Raw genomic sequence first — 14,585 nt, 5'->3', positions numbered from 1 at the left:
GTAGCCTTCATCATGAAGCTTTGGATCTCGTGGAAGAGCTGATAATGTTGGAACCTTATGGTCCATAAGCGCTTGGATCTCCATTTTAGTGCTAGAAGACATGGTTACTTAAATACCTCCACAAAAATTCCACAACCCCCTCTAACTCCAAAAAGGAATTCTATTAGGCTTCCTTCACTCACCTTACACATGCATGAACCATGCTAGAGATGGTTAAATTATCAAATTTGCTGCAAAAGGCTAAAAACATAGCCTTTCTCCTACCTTGATAGTTGTTCTTGCAGAAAGGCAACAAATAAGTTTCATTTCCCATGCGTCTCTGATCGTTCGAGCATGCACAATCTACTTGCTTGAACTCAAATGTTGAAAACATAGCCTTGCTATCATGTTGAAAATGCCTCTTTAGGTTTGCTATCCATGATCAATTAGCCCTTGCACATTGCTTTGATAACATTCAGAGTGCCATGATACAAAAGCATATGACTAGATTGAAAAGAAACAATGAACATGGAGAGAAGAAAGAATAAAATGTTGAACATTGAATGTTGATAAAATGCAATATGTAGAATGGATTGTATGTGTATGAAAATCAAAAGAACTCTCAATAGGCACAAAATTGAAGTGTGGGAGATTAGGCAGATAAATTATCTAAACATGCAAAAAAACAATAGAAAATGATAGTTAGCTAGCATAAGCTTGCTGTCAGGATCCATCCTATCCAATGTATTCCCCTAACCACCATGATGTTGCCTAAACTTCCTTTGCCCAATGTCCCTAAAAGTATGGCAAATGCTAGTATGTTTCAACTCAAAATTTGCAGCTATGCCCAAGGCTTTACATTACTTAATTTTATGGCTTGCACAAGGTCATGGAGCATCTCTCACACAAACTTGTTTATAAAGCAAGTAAAGTTGTTGCTCTTTTTGGGGTGAATTGGCTATGAGTCGCCAAGACATTTTTTACGTGGGCTGGCAGACGAAGTATTCTATGTCACATGTTGCATTGAGTACATAAGTACATTGATCAAATAAGCTTCAAGCTAGATGATTTTTTATTGTGCATAAGAAAGTAACTACATATCTATCATTGTACATAATATCGTGAACGTATGCAATAAATTTTTAAAGGATGTAGCATGTGCTCAATATTGAGGTGTTTCTTACAGTTGTTAAACCTCTTATGCCGTACAAGGTAAGCGCTATCAATTGCCACAAACAGACGATACTGATAGCCTTGTTGTGAGGCTTTTACAATACTTACCTGCATTCACATGCAAATCCATTCTTGCATAACATGATTAGTCCCTCTTTTATCTGCCCAAAAAATGCAAGTCTGTTGCTTGAATCATCGGACTGCCATTGGGTGGAGAACCACTTATGGTCATTAGCATATTACTTGAAATGGCACCAAATGCCAGCTCTCTTATTTTAACCCCTCCTTACACAAGACTGATCCTCTTCTCCCCAAGAGACCATCAAACAGCTTTCTTTATGAGCCTCCATTTGAAAATACTGGAGACAATGTCAAAGAATTGGCATATCACATTACCAGATGCAAGAAGCCATAAGGAAAGATGCATATTTCTTTCATTAACCTAAGGCTCAAAAGCTTCCGGAGGTGGAGGCACTAAATTGATGCCACGAGAGTCCAAAAGTTGCACCAGAAGGAGATAAGCAGCCCCAAGTACCACTGCAATAGCCCCTGTTATAATAGCTGTTGTCTGGCCTTTCTTCACAGCTTCTCTTACTGCATAGAATCACATGAATCTCTCTTTTTTTTCCACACTTCACATGAATCTCTCTCTTTTTTTTCGTAAAATGAATCTCTCTCTCTCTCTCTCTCTCTCTCTCTCTCTCTCTCTCTCTCCCCAAACTTGCCATTATTTGACTCACGGTTTAATCTTCAAACAGATCTAGGATGGTTTTCCTAATCCAACAAAAGCAGAAACAAACTTGAGCAGCTTGATAAGCAGGCTTCTCATTTAACCCCCACAGACAGAGAGAGAGAGAGAGAGAGAGAGAGAGAGAGAGATGGCCTGGACTTATCCACTCATTAAACATGCACATAACCTTTCATGCAGAGTAGGTTCTTATCATCTCTGTTCACAAGAGGACAGTAGTGGACTAAACCCAAGGACATGGATGACGAGTCGTTAAGAGTAACTTAAAGCCCTAGCTTACACACTTAAAAAATGCTATGCAATTCATAGCAGCCACACCATGAGAAGAAGGTTGTAAGACCGGACCCAGCCTAGCACATCAAAATCACTCGAGATGAAAGGGAGAGGAGAAACTTGAGCACTTTCATAGTCTTGCAACGATAACACCAAGAAATCTAATTAGTTTATCAATAAGTGAAGTTTTATATAAAATGCTCTCTTATAACCCCCAAATAAATGTGGTCACTGGTGTCACACATAAGTGAGAGATGAAAGGGAGAGGACAAACTTGAAGACTTTCATAGTCTTGCAACAATACCAAAACACCAAGAAAACTAATAAGTTTATTAATAAGTAAGATTTAGATAAAATGCTCTCTTATGATCCCCAAATAAATGTGGTCACTGGTATCAGACATAAGTGAGACATATATTGCCCGAGATGCTTTGTATTTTCAAGTGATGAGCAGTACACCGATGTGTACATTGACAAAGTACACTGGAAGAATTTGTCATACTCCAAATATAGTAATACTAGAAAAGTATCCAAGTCCTTACATAGGGCGTTGACATCTCACTATGACAGAACATAGATTTCATTACTCTCAAATGAGGCACAAAATTGATGACGTATAGCAGCAGAGAAAAATGTCCTATACTTGATCATAGAGAATATACAAGTAGAAGCTTCACGGCAACTCAATTTGCACCAAACACAATTCAACAGAAAATAACTAGCCACAAGAGTATAGCTTCAATAGGCAGCATTGCAGATGCTGAGCAAGAGACTTGTGATGCATTTATTTTTGCAGTTGGGCCATAGATGTCTACAAAGACCCAGTTTTCTGCAAGCGCCAGAGATCCCTATACATCTCCTAGGGTTACAAGCGTCTGAGAGGTATCTGTTAGCATACATGTGTCTTTCATGGTCATCTTTTGCCTATAACAGTAGGAGCGTTGACACAGTCCTTGTCCATTAGTTTCCCCCTCCAAGGCACTTTAGGTGGAGGTTCTTGCATATGTCCTCGCAGCCAACATTCACCATGTTCCAGGCAGACAGCACTGCCACATGGCAGAGTGGACATCTCCATGGGCGGGCAGCATTTCAGCAGGATTTATGGGCAGACTGCTGATTTTACCAGTCTGACCTGCATCTAGTGCAGGTTGGCCAGTTTGCTGGACGGCCAGTTTCACATTCTCAGCCTATCTATGGCTGCCCTCACTCTGCTGACTCTCAGTCACCATTATAAACAACCCTCCTCATATTTCATCTTTCCCTGCCCCGTCTAGCACCTTCACTAACACTCCATGCAGTGTATAGAGGCTGACAGATTGCAGCCTTGTCCATGCGATTTCAATCAAGTTTGGTTCCTTCAATTCCACCACATTTCTCTCGTCTCCATCTTCTCTTCTCACTCCAAGTTCTTTTTCTTTTGCTGTGTAACACACTCACACGTGGTATCATTTGCCAAGGTGGGAGCCAGACATGCCTGATGTAGAGCATCCATACATGCTGAAGACTGCTGGGCAACATCATCAAGGGCTGTATAAGCTACCTATGCATCCGACAGAGCATTTGTTTGCTGTGTTTTCATAAGGCCCAGCTTTCAAGGGCTGTAATTTCACCTACAGCAGCCCCTACAGGCTGTAGTTTCCTCACAGCAGCTGATAACCCCTGCATTTGCAGCCAGGCCTGTCTTACTGCTGATAACCCCTGAATTTTGCAGCCAGGACCTCTCCTACTGCTGTGACTGATCAGCCTGCCCCCTCACAGCCTTTTCTCTGCTGATGTCATCACAGCAGGTCTTACAGCAACCAAGCTGACCCATAACAACATCCCGACATCACGTCCGGCATGTTTTTCTCAACAGCCACAGCCTATTTTCTTTGTTTCTTTGCAAGTTTTTTGAAGGATATAGATGGCAGACAGATACAACTGGTAGGATTGTGTGGGTCGGGATGCAAGGACTGCCAAAGTGAGATCCCAAACCGAGAAGACTGATGAACGTCGATTGCCATGACCAAGAAGATCATCAGGAAGACCACCGAGATCATAACAAAGATGGTGACACAAATTGTACATATCTTGGCCAGGCCAATTCCCATTCCAGCTACCATACCATTCTATCTCAATTCCCTCTTCCCTGGTCCCACAAGTCCACGGTTGACAGTTAAGACACCAACTATTCAGGTGCCTGCCCTACCCCCTCTCCCCACTTTGGAGAAGCTAGATGGGACCAATTATTCACTCTAGTCATGCAAAGTCGAGTACATTCTCGACACACTGACTAATTTGAGTTTGTCACAATCGCTCATCCCCACAAAACCATGGATCCTCAAGTTGGAGTGACTGCAGACTCCACAGCTTTGTGGAATCAGCTCAATGCCAAAAGGTCTTATCATTAAATGCATACTTAGTTGATGAGGATGAAGAACCATGAGGTATCTAAGAAGATGGGTACGGGTAGTGAGTATAAGATAGTGGAGGTGGAGAAGGTAAAGAAACAAGAGGAAAAGGAGGATAGGCAAAAATATGCTGTGGGTGTCCAATGAGTGCCGATTGATTTGAAGGCACTAGAACATGAATGTTTTCACCAAGTGCCCATGGAGGTGGAGGCATTTGGACACGTAAGCCTTGTCCAAATATCGAGTACGGCACTACAAAATGAGCAAGTGGTCGACTAGGTAAAGCCATAGAGATGAACTATGGTGTCAAATGCTCCACACTTGATGCTATCCATGTAGGGGGATAGCCCAAAAGTGTGTGTGGGAGGATAAGCTAGCATCACGAATACACCACACGCATAAGAAAAATGAGAGGTCTTAAAGGCTATGCCTAAGTGTGAGGAAGCCCCTATTGTGGTGTGTGAAGTGTAATGAGTTGCACTTAATGGAGACTAAAAGAAGTGTGCAACGGAAGATGAGGGATGGGTGGGCGATTAAATGGATTTGTAATTGGTGTAATAGTGGAAAATGAGTTAGGTTCCTTTTGTCCATTAAGTGCAAATGATGATTCACCAAAATCAAATTGACCATGAGATGTAAAAGCGGAAGAAAAAGATGAAGAAAAAACACTTAGCAATGAATCTTCTAACTTTTACTTATCTTCTCTTGAGTTCAAATGGAGGAATCTATCTTTTTCAGGGCTTATGAGCCAATACTTAGTTTTGAAGAGTTCCTTCATCCTAGATCACCTATATCTTGCGAAAAAGAGAAAGTAAATTCAAAAGATTAAGAAGTGTTGTTCTGTGTACCTGACATTTGAGTGAATGAAAGTGGAGATGTGTGTGGAAGAGATGAAAGAGATACAGATGGAGATGAAAGGTTTCTATTGCATGTCAATTTCCACAACAAGATGGACAATCTTCCATCATTCTTGCAAACCATTAGACCGGTGCTCAGAATCTGAAGGAAATAACTCAAATTTTCCTTCAATCTACTATTGAGCTCAATGCATCAAGATAAGATCGTATGCAAGCCATGTAATCTCATAAGATCAAGGGATTTCATGGTAGTCAAATAGCTCTCCGGCTATGTCAGATCTTTGCATAGTAGGTGTTATGACCCACTCTGGCTCGAATCTCAATGTGCTAGGCTCGAAAGCATCCTGATGTGGTGAATATGTGTTTAAAGTCATCTTCCTTTTTGTGGTTCTAGTTTTTTGCAAGGAGTTTTTAGATCAAGGCTAAGGTTTCTCTCAAAGTACTCAGCTCTAATACCATGAAAAGGAATACCCAAATGGATGGACACAAATAAAAGTGTTTGCCAAAGCATCAACTCAACACAAAACACAGATAGGGTTAGGATAACTCAGAGACAATGAATACACTAAATGAAAAAGTAAATGAATATTGAATATACAAGCTCATGCAACAAACAAACCATGTACAGAATGCATACACAATCTCGAACTCTCATGTCTCGAGAACGGAGGCAGAGATAATGAGCTGGAAAGTGTGTCGTACTCCTAACAGATCGCAAATCGCAAAAAGGCAGCCTCCAAGACGTCGGATAGCAACGAATACAACAGATGATGTACTAAATCAACGTTGTACAACAAAGGAGAGAGAAAAAATTTCAACCACATGTCAAGATTGTGGGAGAGAAGGAAGGAGTCTCACTTATAGCTTTCTTGCTTGCACAATGGGAGAATACACACAAGGCTGGAGGCTGAAAACAGTTTTCCTCTTCTTAGTTGTGTAAGCCAAAAGAACTCAAGTACATAGAAATAGAATAACCCTATATATGGGTCTCAAACCAAACTCAACTAACTAAGGTGGCATACTAACTGAGCCACGAACTAGAGTAGATAAGGATAGCTGTCATCTAGCTATTATTCATGGGCGGTGTACCAACCGCATCTGCAACTGACAAGTCGGTGACATAAATGCACAACGGTCACCCTGGCATATCACGAGTGGAGCTCGATATCTCAACACTCCCCCTCGAGCTCAATCCCAATTCCTGCACACCAAGCAGGTCTCTGAATTTGCGCAGCTTCTCTGTGTCCAATGCCTTCGTGAATATGTCAGCTACCTGATCCTCTGTGCTGACATAAACTAGATCAATAAGACCTAGTAAAACCCTCTCCCGCACATAGTGATAATGCACCTCAATGTGCTTTGTTCTAGCATGATAGACTGGGTTATTTGGCAAGTGTATACTACTCATGTTATCACAATAAATGACAACTGGCCCATCTGTAGACTGATGCATATCATAAAGTAGCTTATGCAACCAAGCTACCTCACATGCAGCCATTGCTGCACCCCTGTACTCAGCCTCTGTGCTCGACAAAGCAACTGTAGGTTGTTTCTTGCTGCTCCAAGTGACTGCAGCACTCCCAAAAGAGAATGCATATCCACTGGTAGATCGTCTATCAGAAATACTACCAGCCCAATCAGCATTAGTGTATCCATGCAACTGTATCTGAACCCCAGTCTCATAAAATAGTCCATACTGCAATGTGGACTTCACATACCTGAGTATGCGTCTAGTTGCATCTAAATGCGGTTTCCTTGGAGCCTGCATAAACTGACTTACCAATCCAACAACATAGCTCAAATCTGGCCTGGTAATAATCATATAAATCAAACTTCCTACTATGCGTCTGTACATAGTAGGGTCTTCGAGAAGCTCACCTACATCTGCGCTCAGCTTCATATTCTGCTCCAAAGGAACTCAAATAGGCTTACAGCCTGTCATCCCATATTTGGACAGCATGTCCAATCCATACTGTCTCTGCAAGAGCTGTATCCCACTTGGTGATCTAATCACCTCAATGCCCAAGAAATAACGCAGCTCTCCCAAATCCTTCATCTCAAACTTTTGCTTCAATAGCATTTTCACATGAAGGATATTTTCATCACTATCACCTGTGATAATCAAATCATCAACATAAATGACAAGCAGCATAATATACCTTTCTCTGTTTTTCTCACATAAAGTGAGAAATCTGCCTTGGAAATCTGAAAGCCAATAGTGACAAGATATTGTCCTATCTTGTCAGACCATGCTCTAGGTGCTTGCTTCAAGCCATACAAAGCTTTCTTCAACCTGCAAACAAACTCAGGATGAACAGCGTGCATATAACCTGGTGGTTGCTCCATATAGACCTCTTCTTGCAAATCACCATACAAGAAGGCATTCTTTACATCCATCTGATGTAAAGACCATCCCTTTGATGCAGCCATAGCAATGACTGCTCTTACAGTTGCCATCCTTGCAACCGGACTGAATGTTTCTTCATAATCAATGCCATATGTTTGTGCATACCCCTTGACTACTAATCTTGTCTTATATTTATTTACAGAACCATCTGCATTGTGTTTCACCTTATAAACCCACTTACAACCAATTGCATTCTTATCTTTAGGCAAAGGTACCAATTCCGATGTAGCATTTGCTTCCAAGGCATCCATTTCTTCATCCATGGCTTTCTCCCATTTTTATTTTCCCATGACTTGCTCAAAAGAAGTGGGTTCTGGTTCTTGTATCACTTTGACCATATTTGCATAGTGATTGGCTGTAAATCCATCATATTTCAGCCTATCCACAGGATACCTAGCTCTGGTAGACCTGCGCAAAGTAGGTTCACTTCCAGGTGCTCTCAAAACATCCCTGGTCTTTCTTACTCCAGGTGTAACAATAGAAGGAATACCCAACTCATCATCAATGCTCTGTTCTGAGCCACTGGATTCACCATCCACATAAGAGTGACCTGCATTCACATCAAACATGGGCTGATCTACCTTCTCTTTTCCTTTTCGCGATACCTGAATACCACTATCTGCATTGCTTTGAGAAGATTCTTCTGATCTCAATCTGCCTATCCATGGCGAAAAATGTGAACCACTGCTAGAGGACGTTCCAGGTCCACTAATATTTTGTGACTGCTGCTGTGAATTCTGTGCAGCATTACCATTTTGTGCATCTACATCATCAATCACATTTACTGGTTTATACCAGCTACTCATCTCATCAAAAACAATATCTCTGCTCACTGTAAACTTACGAGTAGAAGGGTTATAGCATCTATACCCTTTCTGCTGCAGAGAGTAACCAATAAAGATGCACTTCTCAGCTTTTGGATCCAACTTGGATCTCAACTCATCTGGCACATGAACATAGGCAATGCAACCAAAAATCTTCAAATGAAAAATATCTGGTTTCCTACCAGTATACCTCTCCTCTGGAGTCATCCCATGTATTACTGCAGTGGGAGTCCTGTTCATTATGTAGACTGCTGTAGCAACTACTTCAGCCCAGTAAAAATCTTGCAAGTCTTTTTCATTGAGCATGGCACGAGATACCTCTCCAATATGCATGTTTTTCCTTTCTGCAATTCCATTTTGTTGTGGGGTATGACTGCATGAATATTGCTGATTTATGCTATGCTCCTGCAAGAACCTTGCAAACTCATTTGAGAGGTACTCTCCCCCTCCATCTGACCTTAGGCATTTTATTTGCAGGCCTGTTTCTTTTTCAACCATAGCTTTAAGAGTTTTGAAATACCCAAAAACTTCACTTTTCTTTTTCATAAAATACACCCAAACTTTTCAGCTATAGTCATTAATAAAAGTGACAAAATAATGACAGCTTCCAAGAGATGCAGCTTTAGTAGTCCATACATCAGAGTGGATTAATTCCAATGGCTTCTTACTCTCTTGAACATGTCTAGGAAATGGTTTCCTTGCCTGTTTTCCAAATTGACACGCTTCACATACCTTATGTATTTCTGCAACCTTGAATTTAGGCAATCCTGCAATAATATTTTGGGCCTGCATTGATTTAAGTCGCTGTACATTAACATGACCAATGCGTTTATGCCAAATATCAATATCTGCAACTACACCGGTCCCATATGCAAACATTGCTGCACTCAATTCAGGCATGTCTGCATCCAACGTAAACCATCTGCCCTTATTCTTTCCTTTTGCTATCAAGCGACCTTTATTTTTCATATCCTCAACAAAGCATCCATGAGGATTAAATCTGACCTGCAAGTCCTGCTCAACCATTTGACCAACAGAAACCAGATTCTTGGTGATATTCGAGACATGAAATACATCGGACATATATTTCTTTTTCCCATCCTGCATAGACAAATGAATTTTTCCAATCTACACAATAGGATGTGCAATATTATCACCAGTCTCCACAAATCCTGGTTTTTCCATTTTCCTTGCATCCTCCATCCATTCTGCATGACCTGTCATGTGATTTGATGCACCTGAGTTCTTCTGCACTTGTCACAGAATTGTTCATGTGCTGGACCATAAACAAATGCTCATTCCTGTCATCACCCTGTCTACTAGAAGATGCATAATTCCATTGTTGCAATTTTTCATTTATGATGTCATTCTGCTTTTTATAGCAGTCTTTAGCCATATGACCCATTTTACCACAGTAGTAGCATTCAACATTATTGTTTGCATTTTGGCCTCTTTACCATCCACCACGACCTCTTTGGCTCCCCCTGCCTCTAGAGTTACCACGTCCTCCTCCATAGGACTGGTTTTCTTGAGTTTACTGCATATTCTGATTTCTACCATGGCCTCCAGATCGGCCTCCTCTACCTCGGCCTCTACCTCTTCCAGCATTTGAGTAGAAGACAGCTTCTTTTGAAGTTCCTCCTGAAGAAGATGCACCACCATTTCTCTGCTCCTCAGAAATTAGAAGAGCAATCAACTCCTCAAAATCAGGAAATCTTTCACGGACAGAAATGGATGTTCGGAACTGTGCATAATCATTTCCTAGACCATTCAAGGTCACAGAAACTAAATCATCATCTTCCACTGGTGACCCAATGGAAGCAAGTGCATCTGCAATCTTCTTCATCTTCATGTGGTAGTCATTGATGCTCATATTTTCTCTTTGCACATTGTGCAACTCTTGCTTGAGCTGCATTTTCCTGGCTTGCGTATTTGTGCCATACATTTTTAACAAAGTATCCCATGCCTCCTTTGGCGTACTTGCATCTTGAATATGCACAATTATAGAGTCTGAAATGCTGATAGACAGCCAGTACATAACTTTCTTGGCTCTCTCATGCCATGCTTTAAATGCCTGCATTTGCTATTGATTGGGAACATCAGGAAAAACTGGTTCTTCTTCATTTCCTGCAACAAATTCCCAATATCCTTTTCCCATAAGAAAATTCGTCATTCTAAACTTCCATGCTTGGAAGTTGTTTTTGTTAAGCTTTTCAGTGACAATCTGTGAAAGAGAATCAGATGCCATTACAGAACACTGCAAAAAATTCTATCGCTGCAAAGAACACAGCTTCAGCCTCACAAGGGTAAATCTGCAAAACTGACGAAACTGGTATTTGACCACACAGTCACTTCCTAGTGACGATTTTGCATCAACAGGCAACAAGGATGATTCTGTAACTCCCAATGTCTCTGCGCACAGGCATACGATGCAATTTCTACAGTAACTTTTCACCGACCTGTAGAACAATGGTCGCACAGCATAAAACAGGACCTTTTCCTGAGTGCGTGCAGAAAACTTCTGCCTCCAAAACAGGCCCCGAAATGGCCTCAAATCAAAAAAACAGAGCAACCGAGGGCTAAAGCCTGCACCCGCAGCATATACTGCCCTCTTGCTATACCGCAAAGGGCGTCTCAATCTGAGACAATGCACTCTTGTACTTTCCGGCTGTGCTACCTACAGAGACTTGCTCCCAAAACAGAAAAATGAAAGTAACACTGGTCCTCTTACCAGAACACCGCAAACTTCGCTTGCTTTCTTGAGCTCCTTACCACGAACAAGGCTCTAATACCATGTCAAGATTGTGGGAGAGAAGGAAGGAGTCTCACTTGTAGCTTTCTTGCTTGCACAATGGGGGAATACACACAAGGGTGGAGGCTGAAAACAGTTTTCCTCTTCTTAGTTGTGTAAGCCAAAAGAACTCAAGTACATAGAAATAGAATAACCCTATATATGGGTCTCAAACCAAACTCAACTAACTAAGGTGGCATACTAACTGAGCCACGAACTAGAGTAGATAAGGATAGCTGTCATCTAGCTATTATTCATGGGCGGTGTACCAACCGCATCTGCAACTGACAAGTCGGTGACATAAATGCACAACGGTCACCCTGGCATATCACGAGTGGAGCTCGATATCTCAACACCATAGCCTTGGGAAGGTGGCGACAACCTAGGTGGCAACTGGGAGTAGCAAACGCAGGAATGAGAAAAGTTCACCTAGTCATTAGGACAACAAAGGCAATACTAGAGAGTGTAGACTACAAGGTGGAGGTGGGAAACAAGTGCCGGATGGATGTAGAATTGTCGAGCATCCTCGACTGAGATGGCCTCCGTGAACAAGGTATGGGCAACCAAGCTACAGCACCTAAAACGTACAAAAAAGAGATTGAGGCTGAATGGAGGGAAAGCATGCCTATTTATACAACATTTCGAATCCTCAACAGCCTAGAATCTCTCCTCGTTTTAACTCTCTCAAACCACTCCCTCTTTTAGGGTTTTACATTAAATAAGCAATTTTGAGGCAGTCCAAGAGACTAATCCACATGTAGCGCATATTTTAGCTCAACACTACATGATATCCCTCTCATCAAAGTCAACATCTCTTTGTGTAATGACTTGTTTTGTTTTGGAATTGAACAATCAATACGCTTTTGCCTCAAAAAAGTAGTCTACAAAAATCAAAACTCAGCTCTAAGCACGAGCTTTCCTATCTTGCCATCTAGAGTATGCATTTATGCACAACTCTTAAAGACTCTAAGGTGGGAAAGGAGATGCCAAGTGCCAAAGAATGCCTCAAAGGGGGGACTTTTGAAGGACCACAGCAGTTGGACACTGGTTGAGGATGTAGCCCAAAGTAACTTCTGACAATAGGTGCCCATAGGTGCCCATAGGTGCCCATAGGACCCAATGGACTGTGGAACTCTAACCTTGGTATGTGAGGGCTAGTTTCATCATTCATCCACCCTTGTTGATCGTGCTTCATACACCATGCACAAGGTCAGCTTTTGCTTTCATTTGCAAAAGCAGTACATTGTTGACAATCCAATATCATAACAAGGTGAAAGACATTGTGGTTAGTATTGGTTTGATGTGCGCATACGTCACTAAAGTTTACAATGTTTGCACACATTTAAACATGTTTTCTGCAAAAGATAGTATAGAAAGGATTCTGAAGTACATATTCAAGGGGTTTATGAGTTTGAAAGTAGATGAACTGTACATGGTATCAGCTGAAATAAAAAGACAATGAAAAGCTTTAAAGTGTAAGCATTTGGGTCTAACGTGGTTGCAAGTGGATGTTAACTAACGGTTGCTCCAGAACTAAACTTACTTGGAGTATAAGAGATACAAAAATACATACAATAGAGGAATGCCAACCCTCAAGACATTTGGATAAGGAAGATCATACACGAAGGCAGATGATTGGATGTGGATTCTAAGACACAAAGATGCATACATTGAAGAAATGTGTGCAATCAACCTTCAACACAAGCTAGCAAAACATAACATCGGATAATAAAGGCCAAAGGCATCTCCACTTACAGGCCCTATGCAGATGGTAAATCACAGAAGAAAATGTCTGTGCTAAAAGTCTGCTTCAAGATTGATCTATTTCATGCATGTCAAAGGCCTAAGTCAGAGTTCTGTGTCACGATATTTGGGTGGGATTTGGGAAAAGACAGGTTCATTTCATCCTAGAGCTGACTCAACTTTCAAAAAATCCTTCTCAAAAGGGTGTCAAGATGAAAGTTCCCTTCTTAAAAATGCATACCTATGGTTACAATCTTGAAAGGACATGAATAAAAACATAGCTATGGCTGTAATTTTGAAAGAACATGAAAAAAGACCAGTTCAAATTTTGAAACGAACGATGGGAAGGATCCAAGTATAGTTCAACCAAAAACGATTATTTCAAATCAGAAACGAAAGAGACTTCATGGAGGGAATCATAATCAAAAGAGACTTAATGAAGGAAGTCGTAACTATTTATCATAATCAAAAGAGACTTAATGGAAGGGCAGCCTATTAGGGAAATACCTTGGCTCTTCTTCTCGGAGGCTGTGGGAACCTGCTCCTCGCTATCACTGGAAACCTCACTTACCGGGCTGTTCTTGTCTTCTGGAATTGCCAGCACTCGGGAGGATCGCTTGAACGCCGAGAAAGAAACACAAAGGCTCTGACACGCCGCTGCGATCATCGAGTGCACATTCCAGAATCATATAAGTTGTCAGACGGTCCGTGAAAGATGATGGAATTGGATGAGACAGTCGAACCAACCTGGAGAAGCCAGAGGGGGAGGTAAGGATGCTTGCCCTAGAATGCCTGTTGTCTTGTTATGGTTGTGGACATGCTTGCTGTCATGAATCAGAGAGTATGCGGACGTGACGGACAACGCCATGAAAGATGGCTGGACGGATAAGAGGGAACGCTTCATGGATACATTTCATGGAAAGTGCAAAATCTGTATTCAAAGAGGGGCGAAAGAAACGGGGGTGAAAATATTTACATTGGTTTTGACCTTTTCGTCATAGTTATTTGAACACATTCGAGATAGTCAAAATAGTAGCTACCTGGTCGGTGATGCATCCATCACAAGTGCCTTTGGACGAAGGTGTTTAGTCACAAAGAAACCAACTTTGAGAGACCCCAAAGCATTATAAATGTGGTTAGAGATTTAAATAAGTTTTCAATATGATTGTAAGATGTATCTAAAGTGAAATCAACAATATTATTCACGTTATACATATACCACACAGTGTATCACGAGACACATGCTTCACACTAGTCTAATAAACGTAGTAATAATGTGTTAATAATACATTGTTAATATTAATCTATACTATGTTATTATTTGGGTTGTGGCTTCGATGGTCCCCAAACATCCAAGCCTATCCAAACCAAAATTTAAATCTTTCTTTTTTTATCCTAAC

The 14,585-nt window shown here is 41.2% G+C and overlaps 1 protein-coding gene across 2 annotated transcripts; it reads right to left on the bottom strand.

The window, feature by feature from the left end:
- Positions 1–1,012: 1,012 nt before the first annotated feature.
- Positions 1,013–14,145, bottom strand: LOC148041086 (uncharacterized). 2 transcript variants are annotated; one of them, XM_087676759.1, is made up of 3 exons: positions 13,933–14,145; positions 13,693–13,842; positions 1,013–1,701 (listed from the first exon to the last, which is right to left on the bottom strand). In XM_087676759.1, exons 1-3 carry the CDS (start codon positions 14,087–14,089, stop codon positions 1,595–1,597), a joined length of 414 nt encoding a protein of 137 aa, XP_087532885.1. In that variant the 5' UTR covers positions 14,090–14,145; the 3' UTR covers positions 1,013–1,594. The 2 variants fall into 2 exon arrangements, with proteins under 2 accessions (XP_087532885.1, XP_087532877.1); XM_087676751.1 differs by having other exon boundaries at positions 1,021–1,746; positions 13,933–14,142.
- Between the last annotated feature and the right edge of the window lie 440 nt (positions 14,146–14,585).

The sequence above is a fragment of the Lygodium microphyllum genome, chromosome 1, assembly GCF_053477565.2.
Source record: "Lygodium microphyllum isolate KBCC chromosome 1, Lygodium_microphyllum_v1.1.10, whole genome shotgun sequence".
Lineage (NCBI taxonomy): Eukaryota > Viridiplantae > Streptophyta > Polypodiopsida > Schizaeales > Lygodiaceae > Lygodium > Lygodium microphyllum.
This window is presented reverse-complemented; position numbering and strand designations above follow the sequence as displayed.